General features: G+C 43.1%; 1 protein-coding gene across 1 annotated transcript in view; it reads right to left on the bottom strand.

The window, feature by feature from the left end:
- The window catches only part of STRIP2 (striatin interacting protein 2), a 53,842-nt gene extending 30,153 nt beyond the window's left edge, over window positions 1-23,689 (bottom strand). The window contains exons 1-9 of the mRNA XM_066592166.1: window positions 23,562-23,689; window positions 17,262-17,331; window positions 11,586-11,657; window positions 9,906-10,040; window positions 8,786-8,906; window positions 7,749-7,817; window positions 4,473-4,579; window positions 2,974-3,101; window positions 2,713-2,892 (exon numbers count right to left, since the gene is read on the bottom strand). Of these exons, the coding sequence (XP_066448263.1) occupies window positions 2,713-2,892; window positions 2,974-3,101; window positions 4,473-4,579; window positions 7,749-7,817; window positions 8,786-8,906; window positions 9,906-10,040; window positions 11,586-11,657; window positions 17,262-17,331; window positions 23,562-23,600 (921 nt within the window). The 5' untranslated portion in view covers window positions 23,601-23,689. The remainder of the gene's footprint in view (window positions 1-2,712; window positions 2,893-2,973; window positions 3,102-4,472; window positions 4,580-7,748; window positions 7,818-8,785; window positions 8,907-9,905; window positions 10,041-11,585; window positions 11,658-17,261; window positions 17,332-23,561) is intronic.
- Window positions 23,690-25,960: the final 2,271 nt, after the last annotated feature.

Consider the following 25,960-nt stretch of genomic DNA (forward strand, 5'->3'; position numbering starts at 1 on the left):
TTCCAAATCCCTTCTAGACACACGAATGTACGATATCCTAAACTCACAACCAGAGGCCACGCCCTCGTGTTTCTTGCAGAAATCGGAAAAAGACCTTAATATCACATTTAGTATGGAAGAAAGGGAAAAATCTTTAGTCATGCATTTAGCTTCTATATCAAATCAGGTACAGGAATCTGGATATAAGATTCTCTCGCGCTGGTACAGGGTGCCCTCCCGCCTCCACAAGATGTTCCCCTCGGTCCCCGCTCTGTGTTGGAGATGTAGGGCTGAATGAGGGATGTTGATATATGTCTTTTGGGACTGTCAGGTGCTGGTGCACTTCTGGTCGGAGGCGAATTACCTCTAGGTTCACTCAACGAGTTTTGCCGAAATCGCCGGCCCTTTTTCTCCTGCATCACTGCGATATCCCAATATCGATTTATAAAAAGTCAGTGGTGCGGAATTTGATAGGGGCGGCGAGATCCTGCATTCCCAGACTCTGGAAACAGAGTTCTCCACCCACTATCAAGATGTGGCTCACTACAATGAATTGGATCATAGAGATGGAGGACCTCATGGCATCACTTAAAAGGTACACAAGAAAAGACTTGGTTCTATTGGATAGAATTTCAGAATACGGAAGAGTACAGGCAATTATCTAGTTCTTGAACTCGGTAGAAGTTTTCTCCCCCCTTTTTTTCCCCTCTTTCCTTTATGTGTGTTCCCCCATGTGTCATGTATATATGTGAAACAGACCGACTGTTAGTGAGTGAAGTTCTATCTTGAGGACTCAAGGCAAGAAGGAATAGGATTAAGTGTGAGGACCAACAAAGTCTAGAGTCGGGAGAAAATAGACATAATGAGGTTTTCTGTTTTCATTTTTCTTATGGGGTTTTTTTCTCTGTTACCTACGGATGGGCGATATCTGTGGAATAGTCATTGGACTCATTGTAATATGTATGTTGTGGCTGAAGAAATGCAGTAAAATGTTCTTGTCTGGAATTTGAAAATGTGAAAATAAAGAATTTAATGAAAAAAAAAATAATAAAAATTTCCAATTCAATCACCCCCACATGCTTTTCGCTGTTTTGCGGGCGCCCATGCATCCCTATGGGCGGCTTGAGTTGTGGATCTCCTGCAAAATCAAAGCCACCCATGGATATTGGGCCTTAAGGAAAGGGCATGTGCATAGCAGGTGAAAGAACCACCCAGGGGCCCCCTTTCATTTAGGGCAAATGTTTGGATATCTGGATTTGAGTTGGTCAAGTCTGTAAGCTCTGTGTTTATGTTATATATATAAAAAAATATAAAAATATAAAATTATAAAATTGAGGCACATTCTTTTACTGGAGTTTGGAGACATCAGTTTTTGGGAAGCCAAAGCCAGTGACCATTATTTGTTCATAACGTTACCCATCTCCCAACAGGACCTAATCTCAAGTTTGGCCCTTTCCTGACAAGGACAGTAGGTCTCTATACAAAAGGTAGAGATCACTCTTTTTTAACCAGGGGGATCCAAAAAGTACTGGCTTATAGGGAAAGAGTTATTACAAAATTATCTCCTGGGAACAGAGATTGAATTGCATGTTTAAGCTGTAAATAAAGCCGATGCAAATCATTAGGAAGAAGGAATTTTTCTTTGAGTCGCTGAATGGAACAAAGAGGGTTATTAACGAATACTGTCCAAACATTCGACAGTGCAAACAGACTAGGCATTCTTGAAATGCACCGGATTTAGCACAGTAGCTTCTGTTCAATTTTAAGATGGTTGTGTCTAAATTTCGACCACTTTTTAATGGTCTTAGTTTACGCAAAAGAAAAAATTTGCATCAAAATTTTGACACAATTTGCTGCAATTTAGGCTAAACACGTTTTCATGTTGAAAAAAAACACATTTTTTTTGGTCCTCCAAAAACGACTGAACGAGCGCTGAAGTCACCACTAAGGTCATCGGCACTTGTGCAGAGCATTCAAACAAAGTCTTGCCGGTGGCTCGCTGGCTTCTTGCTCAGCGCTTCACCTCCTATGGGAAGGACTGAACGGGGAGCATTTACACGAAACATCAAGCCAGCGAGCCAATCCGTTTTTTTAAGCTGACTGAAAATTGAGAGCGATTTTTTTTCACACTCATACTGAACGATTATCGCTCGAATTCGTCCATCTGAATTTTGAGCAATAATAGTTACGTGTAAATGGGCCTTTAAGCAACTCAAGCGGGAGTCCGTTACTTGAGTTTCCATAGCGGACAGGCATAGCATATATCTCAGGTGACAGATGGTCATGGGGAGTGCTCTGAACTACACCGTGATAAATAAGAGATCGACATGATGAAAGGCAATATGATGCAGTCCACTAACATCAGATCTATATAGGACACAATATAATGGGAGGCATAGAAACACGAATAAGCTCCACTAGTTGGATGAAGATCTCATGACTTCAATGGAAGCTGCCCCCGCGGAACCCACACTGGAATAGAACATTCCCTATGCAAGCGGGGGTGGGGGAAACAGTTGATTTCTGCTCAGAGAAATGGAGAAGCAGTTTTCCATAGCATGTCTCTGAGCAGTATTTGCTGCGGAATACAGAGGCGGACGCCTGCTCCAGATTCCACAATGCAAATCCGCCCGTGTGCATTGGGCCTTAGTTTTACTTTTTTATTTACTTTTATAGTCTGAAAACAAAACTACAAGCGATGTATACTAAATGAACTACAGCAATAAATCATACCCTGCGGCTACGTCGTCCACGTTTCTGCTGTTCCCCTAGTTCAATGCCATAAGATGGTGGAGTTGTGGCCTTCATGTTCTTCATTACTTGGATTGAGTCTTCAGATAGCGATGGAAGAGACAAATCTGCTCTCTTCTGCTCTTTCATCCTCTGTAGCTCTGAGAATCCTCCTAATGTAAACTGATACAAAAGTTACATCAGAATAAGAAACTAAAACTTTGCAAACTGTCAGAAACACAAATTATGTCTATAGGAACATACCAGAAGCACTTTCCAAAGCAGCAGAAGGACCTTTTTCATAGGAAAATGGGGAGAGTGGCCACTGCAGAACTTGGTTACCATTGTGAAAAGAAGATGAGCAAATGGTTCTTCACCATTAGATGGGAAGGCTTGGATAAATAAACACACATCCTATCACGACAACGGTCATAAAGTCTAATGATCAGCCAATTATTGTTCAATCAGTTTTAGGCCGCCTGCAGACAGGCGGAAATTCCGCGGCGGGATTCCCTGCAGAATTTCCGCCCGTACACGCCTGCATAGGATTGCATTACAATACGCAATCCTATGCAGACGGCCGCGGTTTGTCTGTGCGAAATCCTGCGCAGAAAACAAACCGCGGCATGCTCCAATTCTGTGCGAGGCTCTGCGAGCTCCGGTCTGCGCATGCGCCGGCTGCCCCGGCAGCCAGCACATGAAAGAGCCGGAGCGGGTGAGTTCCGCGCTGCTCTCTGCAGGCGCTAGGGTCGGGTACAACTGCAAGAATTCTCGCAGCCGGATCCGACCCGGCAGTCTGCAGGCGTCCTTATTGAGAATTTTTTAAGATAAAATAAACATGTCAAGAAGGTCACGCAGGACCTTGTGAAAAGAAAATTAACATATCATGGAATAATTCGGGCCATGATCAGCCAATTATTAGATTGGTGTACTTGTGTTAGGAAATGCACAATAAAAGGACTTGGACAATTTTTTTCAATTTTGATTCTAATTATCCTTTAACTTCAGTCAGTCAATCACTTAGGCCGCTCTCACACAGGCGGTTTTACAGTGTTTTAGCGGGTGTTTGAAACGCCTGCTAAAAAAACCCTCTAAGCTTCCACTGATTTCAGTGGGGCTTCTCAGATGAGTGTTTTAATACATCGCACTAAATGAACATTGTTTGTTCTATTTTGGGGTGTTGTAACGCTTTTTAAACGCACCACATCATCCACTGCAATGATTGGGTGCTTTAAAAACGCTGTTGAACGTGTTTACAAACACCTGTGTGAGAGCGGCCTTAGGCTGGGTTCACACAGGGCGGATTCCCGTCGGAAATCTCGCGGTTTGGCCACAGCAAAAGCTGCGAGATAGCCGCCGCGGTTTAAGCCGCGGCGGCTTTGAAGCGGCTCGGCTGCATGCTTTTCCATTGCGGCCGGCGCTCCCATAGAGGAGAGCGCGGCCGCGGCGTAAATAAACAAAAAAAGGAAAGGTAAACAGACATGCTCAATCTTTGGAAACCACGGCTGCGGCGGCCGCAGCTACGGTTTCAACCGGATTTACCGCAGCGGATTAGCCGTCCCGTGTGGACGAGATTTCTGAGAAATCTCATCCACGTGGCTGGCTAATCCCGAGAATAGCGGCCGCGGGTGGTTTTGCTGCGGCAAAACCGTGGCAAATCCGCCCTGTGTGAATCCAGCCTTACTGTGTATGTTGGTGCAGTTCTTCACATTGCTGTTCAGTTTCTGCATGTTTATATGTAATGAATTGCCTCAAGTACTCACCAAGTTCTATGCGGAATGTCTCCCTCTGTGTATTCCATCCTGAGGCATCTTCTGGTGCCTCCTGCCTTATGTTCTCTACCAGGAGATACATAACACTCAAGAACACCCTAAATGAAGCAGGTATTAGGCATAAGAACCTAGTCTACCTCTGAAAGAATTCCAGTAATTTCAAAAATATTCAGATAGGTTAAAACTGACAATAACTATATTATGGTGCATAAATACGATCTTATAGTACTATTCTCTCTTTAGCCTCTTAAGCTGATTAATAATAAGTGTTCAGCGTTAGAGGCATTGGGTGAATCATAGATGTTAAGGCAGACAACGGCATCTAGTGAGTTTGGAGAACTGATTTTGATCATCATGCCTCAAAACAAAATAAAAGTTGATCAAAAAGTTGTATGCATCCCAAAAAGGTAGAAATGAACATCCACAAAAAAAAGAAAAAAAACAGCCTTCATACAGCTCAGTAGATTACAGTGATTAGAGAAAAAATTTCTATGAAAAATGCTTTTATTGTCCCAATTAGTAAAATCTAATAAATATAAATACCCTGCCCCCCTTTTCTTTTCTCCCCCTCCCACTTTTCCTTTATTAAGATGCAACAATATATGTTATAAATGTTTGTTAAAAACTAAGTTTGAATCCTCAGAACCAGATATTTGTACCAGAATACTTGAAAAGGATTACTAAAAATCTAGTATCCTATTATACCTCTATCACCGTATAACACGCATCTACGTCTTATCCTACTTAGGAAAAAAGTTAATAAAAACATTTTAAAGTAAAAGATAAACAAACAAACAAATAAATATAAAATCCGCAAGGTGCTCCTTCATTTCTGAGGCTTGTGTTTGGATCATGTTACAGACTGGGGCCACATGTGGGATATATACAAAAAGTGCAGATTGCAGGGTAATAAATACTGAGTTTTGCTTATCTGCTAACTCCTGTTGTGTTACAGAAAATAAAAAATCTGCAAGAAAACTTAACTTTCAAATGTATCCTCCACTTTACTTTAGTTCCTGTGAAATACCTAAAGACTTAACGGAATTTGCATCATTTTGAAAACATTGAATGGTACACTTTTTGAAATGAGGCGATTAATGGCGCTTTCTAACACGTAGGTTGTTTAAATGTCGCTTCAAAGCTGAACTGGTCCCTTAAAAATAGATTTGGAGATTTTCAGCAAAATTAGAAAAAAACTGCCCCTATACTTACACGCTTTCTGATGTTTCAAGTAAAAGGACTCTTTCAAAATGATACCAAATTACAGTACGCACATGGTAAATGGTATTTATTAGTTTGCATGGCATGATTATTTGTCTTACAAGCAAAAATATTCAAAGTTTGAAAATTGCAAGTTTTTCAAAAATTTCTGTAAATTTTGGATTTTTTTTATCCTTAAAAAAGCAAAAAAGTATCAACCAATATTCACCACTAACAAGTACAATGCGTTACCAAAAACAAATACTGAGGGACGCGCCAGGGTTGCCCACTTTCCTGTTGCTGTTTGCGATAGCAAGCGAGCCCCTTGCATGCAAACTACGGCAGCACACTGATATAGTGGGATTTCAATGGTGGAACGAAGCGGAGAGGATAGCACTATATGCAGATGATATACTACTGTTTTTCGGTGACGCTGAGAAAATAATTGGAAAACTGTAATTGCCACAATTAACCCCTTCCCACTTCAAGACATACATTTACGTCCTGGAGCGTCGGGGCATGTATGAAGAGAGGTCGCGGGGTGACCTCTCTTCATACAGCGCGGGTGTCAGCTGTTTACTACAGCCGACACCCGCGGGCAATAGCTGCAATCGGCCGCGTGGCCGATTGCAGCTATCAACTCTTTAAATGCCGCTGTCAATCCTGACAGCAACATTTAAATCCCCCGAACGTTTTTCGGGGGTCCCGTACGGCCACCCCGCTCTGAGATCGGGGGAGCCATGCAGGTGTCATGGCAGCCCAGGGCCTTCTGAAAGGCCCCAGGGCTACCTTAGGAGACTGCCTATCTAGCCATCCCCGTGGGGTGAATTGATAACCTGCCTGTCAAATGGCAGTATGACGTAATGCTATATAGCATTACGTCATACTGAAGGAATGATCAAAGCATCGCTGGTTGTAGTCCCCCAGGGGGACTTAAAAGAAAAGTGAAAGGGAGATCAATAATGTTTTATTAATTGTAAAATAGAAAAAAAGATGTAAAAGTTTAAATCAACACCCTTTTGCCATATCTATAATAAAAAAAAAAAATCTAAAATCATAAAAGAAATACACATATTTGGTATCGCCGCATCCGTAAAAGTCCGATCTATCAAAGTAGGGCATTACATACCCCACACGGTTAATGTCGTCCAAAAAAAAAAAAGTAAAGAACGCCAGAAATGCACTTTCGTTACTCTGTCTCCCAGTAAAAACACAATAAAAAGCAAACAAAAAGTTGTATGTATTCCGAATTGATACTAACGGAAACTACAGGACATCCCGCAAAAAATGAGCCCTCGCAAAACTATGTCGACGGAAAAATAAAAACGTTATTGCGCGCCGAGGATAGCGGTAGAAAATAATAAATATTTTTGGAAAAAAAAAATTATATATTATACATACGTTTGGTATTGCAGCAATCGTACTGACCCATAGAATAAAGTTATTATGTCATTTTTGTTGCAATTTGTACGTCGTAGAAACAAGACACACTGAAAGATGTCGGAACGTGGTTTTTTTTTTCTTTTACTCCACTTAGAATTTTTTTTAAAGTTTTTCAGTACATTATATGGTACATTAAATAGCACCATTGAAAAATACAACTCGTCCCGCAAAAAACAAGCCCTCATACAGCAACGTCGATGGATAAATAAAGGAGTTACGATTCTTTTAAAGGGGGGGGGAGGAAAAACGAAAAAGAAAAAAAAGGGGGGGGGGGGGGGGGCGCGTCATTAAGGGGTTAAGGAATACAGGTGCTACTCCGGTCTAGGAATTAACTGGAATAAAGCCGTAATTTTAGAGATGGGCAAAGGAACTCTTTTGGGTACATCAGAGAAACAGTCCAAAAAATAACTTTTATTGGTTTTATTAAAATATATAAACAAGGCCGATGGACAAACACACAGCAGGCAGCATAATACAAGAACAGAGCCGGGTCCCCATTTGTCAATAGTGGACCTTGTGGAGAATAACCGGAATCTACACACCGTCATACTTCTTGTATTTACAGTATGGCAGGGAGGGCCGTCTCATGCTCCTTCACTTAGTATTAATGAGCAAATACAGTACCTGAGCTCCGTGCTGTCAGCTAATGATAGAGCTGGTTTCCTCAGAGCCCTGCTGCAGGCTTGGCTGTTCCTGGAGCCAAAAAAAAGTTATACATCATCAATGAGAATGTCTGTACATGCACCAGTCTGTGCATGCGCCGGCTGCCCGAATGAAAACAATATATATATATTACGGCAGAAAATAGTTTTATTTTTTTCTAAAGACAAGTAGCACAGCAAAAAAATTAATTAAATAAATATAAAATTTGGGATTGTAGTAATGGTACTGACCCAAGAAACAGTCATTTTGTCATTTTTTGCTGCAGTGTGTACACTGTAGAAACAAGACCCCCCACCCCCTCAAAAATTTGCGGGATTTCGCTTGTTTCCCATGTCACTTCACTTAGAATCCTGCAACAAACAAGCCCAAAGACATCTACATTGATAGATAAATAAAAGTTATGATTTCTTCAAAGTGGGGAAGAAAAACTGAAAATGAAAAAGGTCCTTAATGGGTTAGAAATATTTATGCAATACACTGGAGAATTGGTAAAAAGCAATGGCATGGGCTTAAAGAATATTGCTTTTTTTTTTTTAAATAAGAGAGCCTAAAAGCCGGGCATTACAGCAGTGGACATACGTGTATAAATTAATCAAAGCAGTTAGGATGAGGTCACATGGGATCGAAATCCCGAGGAATGACCACACGGAAATACCACGAGATTTCTGCGGGAGAAATGCAGCTTCAAAACCCGCGGCGGCGATCTCTCCCCATAGAGAGGAGAGCATCCTCCACGGAAATGGGAGAAGTATCATCATGCCAAGTCTTTGAATTCCGTGCAGCATGTCAATTTCAGCACAGCTGGCCACAATAGATCGGCCGCAGCGTGGACGAGATTTTTGCAAATCTCGTCCACTTTGCTGTTTATCCCGAGATAAAAAGTCACAGGCAGAATTTCCGTGCAAATTCCGCGGCAATTCCGCCCAGTGGGAACCCAGCTTTAAAGAAAATATGTCCTTGCGTTCTAATGTCTTATAAAAGATCTCCAATAAACCTACGCAATCTCCATGTTCAGCAATTCCAGGAAAACAGCAAATGTCCCCATCTGGTACAGAAGGAAGCAGTTATAACGAGACCAGCGCAGAACATCGGATTCAGTTTCACAATCTCCGAACACACCTGCTCAGGAAACAAATTATAGATATCAGCGGCTCCTAAGCTTAATGGGGTTGTCCCACGAAAGCAAGTGGGGTTAAGCACTTCTGTATGGCCATATAAATGCACTTTGTAATATACATCGTGCATTAAATATTGGCCATACAGAAGTTATACACTTACCCCCTCCGGTGTTGGCGTCCCCGTCTCCATGGCGCCGACCGAAGCCTTCTTCTGCCTGGATTAGACGCGCTTGCGCAGTCTACCCTCTTCTGTCCCGCTCTGGCGTGCCCGCGCCGCAGAGGTCTTCTGCGCATGCGCAGAAGATCTGTGCGGCGCGAGCACGCCGGAGCGGCCCCTTCAGCGGGACAGAAGAAGCAGACAGCGCAAGCGCGTCTAATCCAGGCAGAAGAAGGCTTCGGTCGGCGCCATGGAGACAGGGACACCAACACCGGAGGGGGTAAGTGTATAACTTCTGTATGGCCAATATTTAATACACGATGTATATTACAAAGTGCATTAATATGGCCATACAGAAGTGCATAACCCCACTTGCTTTCGTGGGACAACCCCTTTAATATTTCTATAGAAATGAGATCCCTTTAAAAAACAAGTGCCCCAATATAAATGTTCTACAAGCATAATTAACCCATCCGCATAAGTAATGTAGGCTGCGCTACATACACAGCTACACAGACATGGAAAGAGAGATGCCCAGATTGCTGAGAAGTGGCCACAGCTCTCGAGTCACGTTTCCTTCTGCAGTCTCACAACCGTAGTGCTGCAACCTCATGGGGCTGCGCCAGTTAATCTCAACTGGTGACAGAGATGTTTTGTCTATAGTACCAGCCCATAGTAATGAGGAACACAAGATGTTTTGCCACTATGGATGCAGTATTACTACTGCCTAGTTGTTGTACAAGGTTTATGGACTCTGGACAGATCCGAGAGCAACGGCACGTATAGAAGAGGCATGTCAAATCCTATTCACCACAAGGTGTAGAATCAACTTCAAGCACTCACCTTGTGCCAAGTACAGAATAGCTCTGGCAGCAGAGAGTCGCTTCTCGCTGATCACCACCTCCAATTCATCAAGAAGACGCATGACAATAGTTTTGTGCTGTGCCAACGCCAAAGATGTCCATCTGGCCTCCCCTCCTGAAAGGAAGATTTAATTACATTTATAGAGTAAAAGGAAACTTGTTTCAGTTCTCCTTATAAAAGTCACAGTCAGATCTAATGAGTCACCACTTCTAGTGTGTATTACCTACATACACCAAAGGGACACTTATCCCAATATACAGTCAAACCTCTAGTTTCGTTGTCTTCTGCTTTCGCTGGTTTCCAGTTTCGCTGATTTGTCAAGCCAGAATTTTGCCTCTAGTCTTGCCGGCTGGCTGTGAGAGGGCTGTCACCCAGCCGATTCAGCCAATCAGAGCATTCTCTTGCTGGGAGGTGGGAAATTGAATCCCTGTCACTAGCAATACCGGTTTTCCCCAAAAATAAGGCCTATCCCAATACTAAGTCGTATCCCTATTGTCCTCTGCACTGACACAGAACTCTCCTTCTGGTGACGGGGCTTTGAATACCCAGCCTCCAGCAAGCAAGTGCTGTGATTGGATCGAGTGCCAGCCAATCAGAGGCGGTGCTCGATCATTCACAGCCACTCAGTGAATGACATTCAGTGAATGGCTGTGATTGGCTCATTGAGTGCCGGCTCTGATTGGCTGAGCCACGGCGCTCTTAAGCCAATCACAGCACTAGCTTGCTGGAGGCAGGGTATTCAAAGCTCCGTCAGCAGAAGGAGAGTTCTGTGTGAACACCGAGGACATTGCAGCCTGTTGCATAGCCACAGGAGATCAACAGTGCCAGGGATCCAGACGCCGTGGACCAGGTGAGTATAAGCCCCCTCTCCCACCCCTGAAAATAAGACACCGTGCCTCTTCTGGGGCAAAAATTAATATAAGACAGTGTGTTATTTTCAGGAAAACACAGTATTTGCACTGTGGGCCACAAACTCCGAAAGTAGCGGTGGGGACCCCGACGGCACCTGAAAGGCGAGTATTGATGCCACCTGCAGTCCTATATAACATCACAGATAACACACAGCTCTACATTAGGCAGGTTTTTGGTATTAAAAAACATATTTATTCTTTATTTAATGGGGTTTGGTGTGTTTTTTGGAACAAATTAATTGGATTTACATTGATTCCTATGGAAATAATTGCCTCGAGTTTCATTGGTTTTAAGTTTGGCCGATTGCTTTCAGATGGATTACCAGCGAAACAAGAGGTTTGACTGTATATTGTGGAAAGATAATATACTTAATGAAAAGGTCGATAAACACTTTGAAATGTGCCGAAAAATATCCATCTAAATCAGTAGTTCCTAATCTGCAGTGGTACGCATACCCCAGGGGTAGGGGCCGCCACAGATTGACTTATAATTGGGTCCAGAGTTTCATCGTGGGGTCTGTCGCTTTGATGCGAAGAAGATAACTGCATACTGAGCTATTCTATCCCTCAAATCCAACAGAACTGCTATAGGAAGCTCCAATCAGTTCCTTTAGGGTACTCAGAGAGAACATTTTGTCACTAGGGTGTACTTAGCATGAAAAGGTTGCAAAAGACTGATCTAGATTGATGGTAGAGACAAATGTTACAAAAGCTCCAGAGACATACAATAAACATTATCAATCGTTACCTTGTCTAAATCTTTCCTCAAAGCACCTGCGGTTGAGGGTGAGCTCTGGCTCCTCTGTGTAGCTGTACAATTCTATGATGACAAAGACAGGGATGGCAGATTTCATTATACGGCTGCAATATATAAAAGTGGTTACATATGGATTGAATTAGCTGTTCTGTGTCATCAAAAGATAAGGATTTAGCGGTTCACAGTGCTGTCAAGCAGCAAAGAAAGTAAGTAGGATGCTCGACTGCACAGACAGGTATGACCAGTAGAAATAGGGAGATTGTGATCCTGCTGTATAGAGCTCTGGCGAAACTACATCTGGTATACGGTGTTCAGTTGTAGAGACCTTATCCACAGAAGGACATTGATAAAAATATAAGTCCAAAGACAGGCTACAAAAATGCTGAAAGGTCTCAAGGACAAAACTTATCAGGAAAGACTTAACCCCTTAATGCTGCATGATGTATAGTTATGTCATGGAGGTTCAGGGTTTGTACAAAGTGGGATTGGGGGGGGGGGGGGGGTCGATCCGGCTCCATATAACGCGTTTGTAAATCCTTTCAATGGCCGAATCAGACTTAAGGCATCCAGAACGGCCACCCCACAATGAGATCACAGGGTGCTATAACAGCCAGGGGCCTTCTGAAGTCTCCCAGGACTGCCAATGCAGATTGCTAGATTGTGGTATAATACTATGGTTTTGCATTACACTGCAGATTGCAAGTTCAAGTCATCTATGAGGGTTTAAAAAAAAACAAACAAAAAAACAGTTGATTTCCTCTCATGGGCAGTATTTGTTCCGGATCCCGCAGTGCAAATATGCCCATGTGCATTCAGCCTTATAATAATCATAAAAGCAAGCAAACATTTGGTATTGCCGTGTTAAATAAAAAGACTGTTCCGTCAAAGTAACACATTATCCATCTCGCAGAGTGAACGTTGTTAGGAAGAAACTATATGTCACAATTGTGCTTTTTTGCTCACTTTGTCTCCAGGAAAAAAAATAAATTATAAAAAGCGATCAAAAAGTTGTATGTTCTCCAAAAGCGTACCAATAGAAACTACAGGACGTCCTACAAAAAAAAATAAATGAAAAATAACAGTCTTACAACTATGTCGAAGGAAAAATGTAAAAGTTATGGCGGTAGAAAATGATGGGTTTTTTTTTTTCCAAAGATATTTACATTTTTTTTAGCAATAGTACAGCAAAAAAAACCTTAGAAATTTTCTGTTGTCCCAATCGTAACGACCCATAGAATAAAGATAGCATGTAATTTAAAGGGGTTGTCCCGCGGCAGCAAGTGGGTCTATACACTTCTGTATGGCCATATTAATGCACTTTGTAATGTACATTGTGCATTAATTATGAGCCATACAGAAGTTATAAAAAGTTTTATACTTACCTGCTCCGTTGCTGGCGTCCTCGTTCCCATGGAGCCGACTAATTTTCGGCCTCCGATGGCCAAATTAGCCGCGCTTGCGCAGTCCGGGTCTTCTGCAGTCTTCTATGGGGCCGCTCGTGTAGAATGCCGGCTCCGTGTAGCTCCGCCCTGTCACGTGCCGATTCCAGCCAATCAGGAGGCTGGAATCGGCAATGGACCGCACAGAAGCCCTGCGGTCCACAGAGACAGAGGATCCCGGCGGCCATCTTCAGCAGGTAAGTATGAAGACGCCGGACCGCCGGGATTCAGGTAAGCGCGGTGCGGGTTGTTTTTTTAACCCCTGCATCGGGGTTGTCTCGCGCCGAACGGGGGGGGGGGGGGGGGGGGGGGGGGCTTAAAAAAAAAAAAAAAAACCCGTTTCGGCGCGGGACAACCCCTTTAAATTTTCTCCAGTGTATTCAGAGTAAATGAAATGTCAGATGAGATGCAGAGTGATGAAGTAAACTCCCCACTAAAAGTCACCAGCTTAACCAGGAAGAAATGCGGAGCTACCAAAAAAAAAGCAAAAAACACTATTTGCAGGCATGCCAGTGTTTTCTTCTTTATAGTAATTATTTTAACAGTAAGGCCTCATTCACACGAGCATTTTTTAGCGCACGTATAGGTGTGTGAAAAGAGCGCTTCTAAAAGAACCGATGCTTTCCTATAGAAGTGGTCACATGAATGATTTTTAGACGTGCAAAATACCCGCACCTGCCAAAGAGAGGACATGCAAGTGCAACTCGCATCTAAGGTCCATGCTGCTAGAAAAGATAGGACTTCTTTATCTTTGGTGCATGCTTTCCATAGACCCTTTGGGAGCTGGACAACACGCACCACGCACCTTCAATCGTGTGAACGGGCTACTTCAAATAGCTGGAATTCACCAGTTCATGCGATTTTTTTTCCCACATGCAAGGGGGGCGTTCTTTTCACGGGCCTATTCATGCGCAAAAAAAAACAAACTCTTGTGTGAACGAGGCTAAACCTGAATCAGGAACGGTGAGGAGGGGGATATAGGGGACATCCCCGGGTTTTAAGGGAATTAAATATAAGAAATTTGTCTATCAAATTACTTAAGAACTCTATACTGATGGGGTCTGTACCACTGGATTGGCGCTTTGCCAACGTGGTGCCGAAATTCAAAAAGGGGTTGAAAAGTGAACCTGGAAACTACAGGCCGGTAAGTCTTACTTGTATTGTGGGTAAAAGGTTTGAAGGGATTCTAAGAGATGCTATCCTGGAGTACCTCAAGGAAAATAGCTGTATAACTCAGTCCCTATCAGCACGGGTTTATGAGGGGTCGCTCCTGTCAAACCAACCTGATCAGCATCTATGAGGTGGTAAGTTCTAGACTGGACCAGGAGAGTCACTAGATCTTGTGTATCTGGACTTTTCCAAAGTGTTTGATACTGTGCTGCATAAAAGGTTGGTATATAAAATGAGAATGCTTGGTCTGGGGGAGAATGTGTGTAAGTGGGTAAGTAACTGTCTCAGTGATAGAAAGCAGAGGGGGGTTATTAAATGGTACATACTCTGATTGGGTCACTAGTAGTGTACCATAAGTCAGTACTGGGTCATTTTTTAAAATATATTTATTAATGACCCAGTAGAAGGATTGTACAGTAAAATAGCAATACTTACAGATGATGCAAAATTATGTAACGTAATTAACACAAGAGAACAAAAAGTGGTTGCAAGAGGATGTGGATAAGTTGGGGGCTTGGGCAGAAAAATGGAAAACGTGGTTTAGGGTCGCCTGCACACGAACGGGTCGGATTCCAGCTAAGGGATCCCACAGCGGAATCCAACCCTGTGCCCGGCTGGTGACCCCGCGTACCTGTTAGTTGTCTTCGTGTGCAGGCGGCCTCCTGTGCTGCAGATACGCCGGCCGTTGCGCTGGCGCACATGCGCAGTACAGATATACCCACGCTGTCACTAGGCAATGAAGCAGGTCCGGCAACCCTTCTGCAATGCTCATTGTGGAAGGACAGCGGGACGCATGGCTTCCATTGACTTCAATGGAAGCCATCCCTGCGGAGTCCGTACAGAACTGTAATCGATTTCTGCTCGTGTAGGTGAAAGCTAATTTTGCCATTGCATTTTATGGACGATATTTTTTGCAGAATCTGGAGGCGGAAGCCTGCTTCGAATTCCACAATTCAAACCTGCCCATGTGCAGGCGGCCTAACACTGATAAATGCAAAGTTATGCACATGGGCAGGTAAATACATGTCCCCATTAAATTAAATGGGAAGCCACTAGGGAACATTGACATGTTAAAGGACTTGGGGGTTTTAGTTAACTGTAAACTTAATTGGAGCAACCAGTGTCAGGTAGCTGCTGCCAAGGCAAACAGTATCATCCTCTTTACAACTCACTGGTCAGACCACACACGGAATATTGGGAGAAGGTTTTGGGCACCGGTCCTTAAAAAGACTTATAAGAGCTTCAGCAGGTACAAAGCCGGGCAACTAAAAGTAATAAACAGAATGGCTGGACTACAATAACCAGAGAGGTTATCAAAATTGGGGCTATTTAGTTTAGAGAAAAAGAAGGCTGGAGAAGCGACCTAATAACTATGTGTAATATATCTATTTGTCTGGGAACAATACAGAGATCTCTCCCATGATCTATTTATACCAAGGATTGTGATGTCTAGAGGAAAAGAGGTTTTTACACCAACATAGCAGAGGGTTCTTTACTGTAAGAGCAGTGAGACTTTGGAACTCTGTGCCTGAAGACATTGTCAGGGAGAACTCACTAAAAGAGTTAAAAAGGGACCTGAACCTTGAGCGGTACAATATTACATGTTAATAGTCACTAATTACTTCAGAAGGGTTGTCGATCCAGGAATTATTCTGATTGTGAGATTGGAGTCGGGAAGGAATTTTTTTCCCTTAAATGAGGAAAATTGGCTTTTACTTCATTGAGTTGTTTTTTTTACCTTCCTCTAGATCAACATTGTGGAGGGGATAATAGACTGAACTATATGCACATATGTCTATTTAATCCTTACATACTCTATTTTTGCTGCAGTGTGTATGCCGTAAAAACAAGCTATCCTCTCCAAAAGATGGTGGAATTGCATTTATTTTTTCCCATTTCACTACATTCAGAATTATTTACGTTTAAGTAAATTAAAGTTTTTATGTGCATTATATGGTACCTTTAACTCTTTGCAATCCAATTTTAGATTCAGGGTTTCCTAGGGGGCTTTCTCTTTCTGTCATTATACAAAGGCGCCACCTGCTGGCTAGAGCCAGTACTGCGGTATTGGACATGCTGGAGAGGCCCCCCGACAATAGAGCGGCCAGTAATATACAGTAAAAGAATACCCTGCCAGACGTCTTTCGACATCAGAAGCTGTACAGCCTTCAATCAGAATGTCTTTAGACGTCAGACAGTGGATTGGAAAGGGTTAATAGCACCATTGAAAAATACAACCCGTCCCACTAAAAAAAGAAGCCCTCAGACAGCTATGTTAATGGATAGACAAGACAATTAACATCTCTTGAAAGTAGGGAGGAAAAAAGGAAAATGGGGGGAAAAAAAATTAAAAAAAGGGTCCACATCCTCAGGAGGTTAAAGAACTTAAGAAAGAAGAGGGGGGACATGAACAATATTTAAAATATTTTAAAAAGGTATAAATAATGTTCAGGAAGAAAATGTTATTATGAAGCTTAACAATATAACAAGGAGGCACGAGCAAAGATTAGTTGGGGGAAAAAAAAAAAGAAGAAAAACCCAGAAGAAACGCCAGTAAATATTTTTCTTTTTTACTGAAGGTGTAGTAGAACCTTGGAACAAACTTCCAGCAGATGTGGCTGAAAAATCAACAATAAATGAAACCAAGCTGCCTGGGATAGGCATAGCTATATCCTAAGAGATAAAAAGGAAGGAATATAAGGGCAGTCCAGGTGGTCTTTTTCTACCAATTTTCTATTTTTCAGCTCTTCCTGTGGCTAATCTGGCACAGCTGGATATTACATGGTTGCCTATTCACTGGAATAGATGGCCTATAATGCTACTTGTGGTATTGGCCTTAGCATTCCCTGGCAGCTGACTGCCCTCGGGAGCATTCTATCGCTCATTCTAATTGTTGAGGATACCTTGTATGACCCTTTAATAACCAGCATTTGATAGTGAAAAATATCAGACCACTGGTCAGATCAGCATTGTCACATGTCTGCCCAGAGTAACCCTCACCGCAGAGAGCCGGTTGGTTGGCCCGATCCCCAACTGTCATGAATTTTCCTGTACTTACCAGATAACTCTGCTGACATGTGGTCGGCATCATTGTACTCAAACTCCAGGCTTTGACCATCTTGTAAACCCTGCAAACAGAATCAGTAAGCAGGTTGTATTGTTGTTTTCCCATTGATATTCGAGAAAGGCAGGAACAGGTCGCAAAAACAGGAAGTATACAACCAGGCTGCACACAAAGGGGTCGTCTCATGATAGTCCTTACCAAAAAACAGCCACATCCTGAAATTCCCGAAGTGTGTGGCAACAGAAACACTGCTTTTTGCCAAGTTGTTTTTTAGCTGGGCAATTTGTAAAGGGGAAGCACACTAAAACCAGGCGGTTCACCTGTAGCTGCAGATTGGTTGAAAACTACACAGTTTCAGACAGCATTTTTGATATGCAATTCTCATGCACATCAAAAACGCTGCAGAAACACCATAGTTGACATCTATTCTCCGCTTTCCACAAGAGGAAGTTCTCACAACTATAATGCACAAATGTGGGGTAAAAGAAGAGTAAATACATAAAAGAACCTAAAGTCTAAAGTCCAGCAACAGCTGATGAGCTGCTCATTACTCACTTTATTCCATGCTGCCATAAACATTCTTTATTAAACAGAACAAGCATTAACATGAGATAACTAGACCCTGGCAGCTCTGCCAGTGACTAATGTCCCTAAAGGGGTTGCTTTCCCCTGTAACTTGGGCTCCTATGGATGCCCCAGCTACAGTGGGAAAGTGTCAAATAAACAAAAAAACAACATGTGAATCTTCCCCAGAGGTCTTATATGTCGTCATGGGGGACATAGATAGTAAAAAACATAATTACATACACAAATAAAACAAAATTACAGAATAAAACAACAATATATACATAAAGAAAATAACACAAAGCCGACGCCAACAAAAAACGTCGCTGTATGTGCCCTGTAATCCAAAACCATGCATACTATATATCAAAACGTCCGAAATTAATAGAGGAACCTATTCCCATACTTTATTTTAGCATAAATATACTAAATTTAAAAAAACAAAAAAACTATAAATTTAAAAAAAATATTTTTTTACCATTTTACCCCAATAAACTAAGAAAAAAAAGTGCAGTAAAAAAGATATTTAAAAAAAAAAAATTATAATTTTGGTAGCTAAAGGAAACAAAATAGGGCAGTAAAACTGCCACATGGGTAAAATCCCTAAAAAGTGTCTGATCCTTAAATTACAAAACAGCTTGGTCCTTAAGGGGTTAAAGCACCCCAGCAGTCCTGAGACAGCATTCTGGAATTATATTACCTGCTGTCCATCCTCTTTGCCATTTCCAACTATATCTCATGCCCTGTATTCAGTTTTCCAAGAAGACGGCAAACATCCGACTACCTAATGTGACCTGTGCACTAGTTATACCAGCTCTCTGACTGGCCAATGCTGTTCATGTGATCACTGTTGGCCAATTAGAAAGTGGCATGAATTGCCTTGGGCTACTAATGCACAGTGTGTTATGAAGTTAAAAGACTGAGGTGTCCAGTGTGGAAAGCGGTTGATCCAAGGGCCAATGGCGCAGAGGATGGCAGGCAATATAACTCCCGCCCTCCGATCCCCGGACAGAATTTTGTCCTAGGAACAGAGGGTTACTTTAATCATAAGTTAGTAAAGAGGAGGGTTTACATGAGGACATGCATAGGGTATTGGAAAGGTGATTCATAACAGGCCATTAATCTCATTTTATAAAATAACTGTGAATCTTTACGAGATGTTGAGGAAAGGCCCTTTTACACGGAATCATTATTGTTCAAAAAAATCATTCAAACGAGAGAAAATGAACGATAATCGTTCTGTGTAAACGCAGACAAAGGTTCATTTTACACAGGCATAAAAATCATTGTTGGCTCGTTCACTAATGGGTTAAATACCAATCATTCAGTCTCTCTCATTCACTCATACAGTGATTGTGAACAACTGAATGATTTCTCGTTTGAATGAGCCAATGATGTATCTGCCCATATAAACAGGCTGGCCTGCGAACTTTGACATAGTTTGCTCAGTCAAACGACAAAGCGGCAAGTCTAAACGGACCCCAAGGCTCTTTGCAGACTATGAATTTCTCTCTGACCCGGCTCCCTTACTCATGCTTCATGCCAGAACTGCTGCTGGTAAAATGAAAGAACCCCTTGAAGGACCCTATTATAGTCTATGGGTTCCATCTTGCCCCCCCCCCCCCCCCCAACAGATCAAACAGTTATATTATTTTCATTCTTCTGTTCCATAATAGAACAGAAGAATGGAAATATGAACAGTCTAAAGCAAAAGGTTTTTGTAAAGTTACTCAATGTTTTGTGCCGATTTAAACTGTTTCAAGTGTTGGGGGACAGAAAAAAATAAAAATTTGTCCCAGCAAACATTTCCTCCTGGTATTAGTGTGTATACATGCTACTTGGCATTTAAACATCTAATAACCCCCCGTCCTAAACCGTCCAGAATGTCAGCCATGGGTGTGTAACAGACAGCAGCACAAAAGCTAAAAATAAGCTGAGAGTCACCAGCTGGACGAAAACTATCTATGCACAGTTACATGGAAGAATGTGGAGACTACTCGACTTCTGCTGTGTCAGGAAGAGGAGCCATGTACTTTATCTATGAACAGGCTGGTTTAGAAGAAAACCATTTCGAGGGCAGGTTCGGACTGCATTTTGGGTCTACGTTGAGCTTTCTGCCCAAGGGTTCCACTCAAACAGCCAAAAACTGTATTCAAACGGAGACCACAAAAAAGTGCAAAGCTACACTTAGGCTGGGTTCACAAAGGGCGGATTTGTTGCAGTTTTGCTGCGGTTCTTCCGTTGCGGTTTTGCCACAGAAGAACTGCTTCTGCGGCAAAACTGCTTCAAAGGTTATTTTTGTCTTGCGTATTGTCCACGCGGAAGATCCGCAATCGTTTTTTCCGCAGCGCTTTTTAACTTTTGCAGCGTATTGTGGTGTGGATTATGCTGCGTCCATAGAGGTCTATGGACCAAAAAAAGTGCTTCGGAAAAGTCAAAAGAATTGACATGCTGCTTCTTGAAAAACTGCACCGCAGCTGCATTTTCACACTGCGGAAAAACTCCGTCCTGCGAGTACAGCTTTTTGCCCAAACACATTTGCACTGCACTGGACTGCAAACGCAGCGGTGTTGCCGCAGTGCGGATATGCAACGGCAAACCGCGGCAGAACCGCAGCAAATCAGCCCTGTGTGAACCCAGGCTAAGTGTTCTCCAAAAAAAAAAAGGAAACAAAACGGAAATGGGTCAAACACTGACCCGATTTCCCACCTTTGGTGTTTGTTTGCTACATTAAAGTCAATTATTCTATTTTGGAAAAACATCTATTTACAGTTTTTGGCAATTCCAATGTAAGCACAGGATGGAAAGTTCAACATAGACCCAAAGCAACCTACACTAAGGCTGCCTGCAGACGAGCGGGTCGGATCCGGCGGCGAGAATTCTCGCAGCGGGACCCGACCCGAGCGCCTGCAGGGAGGAGCGCGTACTCACCCACGCCCGGCGGCCCCGGCTCTTTCATGTGCCGGCTGCCGGCGCATGCGCAGACCGGTGCCGGCGGCCGGGTGAGTGACGTATCTGTGCGAGGCTCTGCGAGCCCCGCACAGAAATAGGACATGCCGCAGTTTGTTTGCCACGCAACATTTCGCGCGGCCAAACCGCGGCCGTCTGCATAGGAGTGCGTATTGTAATGCACTCCTATGCAGGCTTTCAGTGGCGGAAATCCCACGGGAAATCCCGCCGCGGGATTTCCGCCCGTGCGCAGGCGGCCATAAATAGTGTATTCTCAGCTAATAGAGCCGAGCCATTGTACTGAACCCTAATCTGTTAGCCAGAGTGCAGGGACTCTCACTCAGGAGGACCTGGTACATTACATGCCCATACTGTGTAGTACTTCATCGCTCCTGTGGCGGCACAGCTCGGGAATAAACACTTGATGCTGGGTTCCCCTACAGATTGCTGGAGGTCCAAGCAGTGGGACAGTGTAACCAGTGGTGGTTAGTTAACCAAAAGTGAATGAACACTTGAAACAACCGATATGTGGAATGAACAATTAACAGATCTTTTGGTTCCTAATGGTTTTTGTGATCAGAGAAGACAGCTCAGAAGTGAGCAATATGCATAAATCAATTACTTTGTGTACGAGGAGATATTCCACAAAAGATCGCTTACCTATGTTGTACAATAACCACATTATCTTTAACACTTATCTGAAGAGCTTATTTATGACAAACCTACCTGCCCAATTCTGCAAGCTCACAAAAAACCTGAACAGCTCTAAACAGAGATCCTATGGGATTCCCTCATCTCACTGCACTTCACCATTGAGGAACAATCTACTGGTTGGGAGGACAAATATATCCAATAAAACTGAAGTTACTGCTTTGGCCTACGTTCGATTTGGGAACCTCGTCTGCTATTCTGTGGATCTCCAGTCCTTCGCTTTATTCTACAATTTTCTAGGGCTTCCTCCTGGCATTCCCTTTAAATTACTAAACTGTATGGAAGCAAGAAGCAGAAAATTGTAACTTGAACGATTTAAACCGTACGATCAGACTGCACATACAGCTTATTTGTAGTCTGTAACCACGGAGACATATCAGCGTAGGCAATATAATATATATCTATAAGGGATATTTCCAATTAAAACTATCTCTAAAGTTACTTCATTTTTGGAAATATGGAAACACCCTTTAAGATTAGTAAAACTGAGCACTACTAAGGCTGGGGTCACACAGGGCGGATTTACCGCGGTTTTGCCGCGGATTGCCGTTGCATATCCGCACTGCGGCAAAACCGCTGCGTTTGCAGTGCAATGCAGCACAAATGTGATTTGCCAAAAAGCTGCTCTCACAGGACAAATTTTTTCCGCACAGCCGCAGTGCGGAAATGCAACTGCGGCGCGGTTTTAAAAGATGCAGCATGTTCATTCTTTGGTCTTTTCCGCAGCCCTTTTTTGTCCATAGACCTCTATGGACGCAGTCAAAACCGCACCAAATACGCGACAAAAAGTAAAAAAGCGCTGCGGAAAAAAACGCTTGCGGATTTTTCCGCACGAAAATCTGCAGCAAAATTCGCAAGCCCAAATTAACCTTTGAAGCAGTTTTGCCGCAGAAGCAGTTCTTCTGCGTCAAAACCGCAACGGAAAAACCACAGCAAAACCGCGACAAATCCGCCCTGTGTGAACCCAGCCTAAAGGTCCTTTTTCAGCAGTTGATCCTTTGCACTTATTACAGGCACCTATCGACATATAGCATATTAGGTGATGTTCATGTATGCCGAAGGATCCGTAGTATGGGGAGGACAGATTGCTAATAGGATCGTTCGACTCCATGCAGATGGCATTGCTCAGCAGTACAGCTCCCCGTTCACAAATCAGCGCGAACGTTGGCTGATGGCCAGCAGATCAGACAGGTTGGGACCAGGTGAATTATCAGCTCTCTGCAAGATCCAGCTGGAATAAGGAAGTGCGCATGAGGCCTAACCTGGAAGATCGGAGAGCGTGAGGCCTGGTTAAAGAGACCTCATTGATTTTAAAACTTAGGTGAACTTCAGCTTCTGGAACGTCCGACAATTTGCGGGTCTCTGCTTGGAAGAAGCCCTTTAATGTCATGTTTATACAGTGCAATTTTCCTCAGATTTGCTGCAAATTCCACATCAAATTTGAAGAGGAATTTGCAGATTTTTCAAATCTGTGTCGTGGGAGAAAAAAAAAAAAAAGTCACTTCCTGATGCAGGCGGCTTCCTATAAAACCAGCCTTGTGTCTGATGTGTGAGATAGGGAGGCTCTGAGCGCCTGCTGTGAGTTACCACATTTTCTGTACAGTGTTGCAGAGTTAAAACAATTGAACATGAAAGAAATGCTGAGTACATCCTGTACAACTGGCCGCAGAATATACAGAAATCATCAATGGGTGGGTGAGGGGGAAGCCATGTGACACAGTGTCACCCTCCATAGGTGACAGGTCATGGATGATTAGCTTCTCTCCATAAGGGTCCAGACAAACATTCAGCTACAAAAGCTTCATTAAGTGCAAGTTCTGAGAGTGAAGCTCTGCAGGTGCACAGAGTTCACACTGCATGGAGAGCCAGATACCGATCAGCCACAGCAAGGCTTCTGTACTATCACATTTATAGACCCAACTAAAGCAAATCCAGATAGTCACTGCTACTGTGGAACTACAAGTTCCAGAATCCCTAACACACCACTCAGGATCCCCCCCTATGATCACACCCTATTGCTGTGTCCCTCGACCCTTACTGCACCACACTACCCTCCGACCCTCTCCTCACCTCGGGCTCCCTCCTCCTGCCCTTGCAGCTCCCCTCCATGCCGACGCTGCAGCTGTCACTCACACTCCGTGCCACACACGTGCGGCATAGTGGCGCTCACAGACACCGCCCTCCCGCTACTCGCTGACTGATTGGCTAGAGGAAGGGGGCGGGGAGGAGAACTTGTTTTTCTTTTTAATGATTGGTTAAAAGTTCTGTGAGGGCGGGGCCGGCGGTGCGCTGCTGACGCCGGACTTGTGGGGTTCCGCTAGAACAGCGTGCACGCGGCTTCTGGGCTATTACTGTAGTAATGGGGGCGATCCGTTAATGATTGTGCTAAGTGCTGGTTTACTAAACATACAGAATCTATTGTAAATCCGCAGAAAGATCGCAGAGAAGCCAGCACTGCTGTCTCCAGGCATTCAGAGCAGGTGGCTTCTGGGGTGGGGAAGAGGGCAGAAATAAAGGCAATATTTGTTGTCATTTCAGGAAAATCTTTATGTGACATGGCATATTTTGGGCTTAAAGATGCAGGGATTTTTGGCAGATTTTTATCTCCATTTTTCAAAAGCCATACATTTTTTTATTTTTCCGTTGATGCAGACGTATAAGGACTTGTTTTTTTACACGGCGAACTGAAGTTTTTATCGGTGCCATTTTTGGGTACATAGACTATATTGTAAAACTTTTATAATTTTTTTTTATGATCGCAGGGAGAGAAAACGCATCAATTCTGCCATAGATTTTTTGTTAAAGCATTAATTATGCAGCATAAATGACACAATACATTTGTTCTGTGGGTCAGTACTAGAGATGAGCGAACGTACTCGGATAAGCACTACTCGTCCGAGTAATTTTCTTTATCCGAGTATCTCACCGCTCGTCCTGAAAGATTCGGGGCGCTCCGCTGCTGACAGGTGAGTCACAGCGGGGAGCAGGGGAGAGCGGGCGGGAGAGAAGGAGAGAAAGATCTTACCTCCGTTCCTCCCCGCTCTCCCCTGCAGCTCCCCGCTCCGCAGCGCGTCCCGAATCTTTCAGGACGAGCGGGGAGGTACTCGGATAAAGCACATTACTCGGACGAGTAGTGCTTATCCGAGTAAGCTCGCTCATCTCTAGTCAGTACGATTACAACGATACCAAAATTCTTTTTTTTCCCCCCACTTTTCTGCAGTAAAAACACTTTTTTGGAAATCTTTTTTTCTTTCTAAAAATCGCTGTATTTAAAGTCCTATAACTTTTTAAATTTTCCATGGACGGAGCTCAGTGAGGGCTTATTTTTTGCGAGATGAGTTTTTATTGGTACCATTTTGGGGTACATACAGCTTTTTTGATCACTTTTATTGCGTTTTTTGGAAGGCACAGTGGTAAAAATCAGCATTTTACCTCAGTTTTCTAGCGTTTTTTAAATACACTTTTTGCTGTGCAAGCTAAAAAGAATGTTCAACTTATTGAACGTATCGTTACGGACATGTCGATACCAAATATGTGGGATTTTTTCTTTTTTTATGCTAACATGAGAAAAAACACAAATAAAGGGGTTTGTTTAACATTTTTATTTTTTGTACATTATTTTAATCATTTTTTTTTTTTTACACTATTGGTGTCCCTCTGGGGGACTTACACCATAGCACCGATGATCGCTATGATAAGGCATTGCAGGACTTCTCTCCTGCGATGCCTTTTTGCTTGTTATAGCGATCATAGGCAGTGATAATACAGAACGCCTGTAGGAGGCATCCTGTTACCATGGCAACCTGCCGGGCTGTCTGCAATTACATCGCGAGAGCCCAATAACGTCACAGAGGGAGCGCGCTCCCTCTGTGAACCCTTCCCATGCCGCGATCTACCTAAATTGCGGCAGGGAAGGGGTTAACAGCGGGGGTCGCTGCTCTGATGCACCCCCGCTGTTGCAGTGGGAGGACGGCTATCAGTGACAGCCGGCTCCCACTGCTGGATAGCGCATCTCTTCTGATCTTGCACTATCCACATAACATAAGGGAAGTACCCCGCTGCCATAACGCACCCTTATGTCCTGGAACAGGAAGGGGTTAAATATAGAAAATGACAATGATGAGAAAAAATATCTTCAAATCAAAAGGTAATCGTATCCGAAATATCTTCTTGATAGCATGCGAGTCTACAGTTTTGTCTAGAAGTTCCACAGCTGAATTCTCAGGTTGCGCAATGCTAATCACCATACAATGGATTAAGGATAATGTGACATCAAAAAATGACCTATTAAATAAATTACATTTTTGTGTCATATTTTTAAAGAATTTTGGGTGATTTTTTAACTTTTGCCCACAATCTATATAAAAAATAAATAAAATCCAGCATTTTTTACACTGACCCTAGAGCCTACTAATAGTCTGATACTTCCTGGAGGTGTAGCTTTGCATCAGTCATCCCACTAACATCTC

The sequence above is a fragment of the Eleutherodactylus coqui genome, chromosome 2 (assembly GCF_035609145.1).
Source record: "Eleutherodactylus coqui strain aEleCoq1 chromosome 2, aEleCoq1.hap1, whole genome shotgun sequence".
In the NCBI taxonomy this organism is placed as follows: domain Eukaryota; kingdom Metazoa; phylum Chordata; class Amphibia; order Anura; family Eleutherodactylidae; genus Eleutherodactylus; species Eleutherodactylus coqui.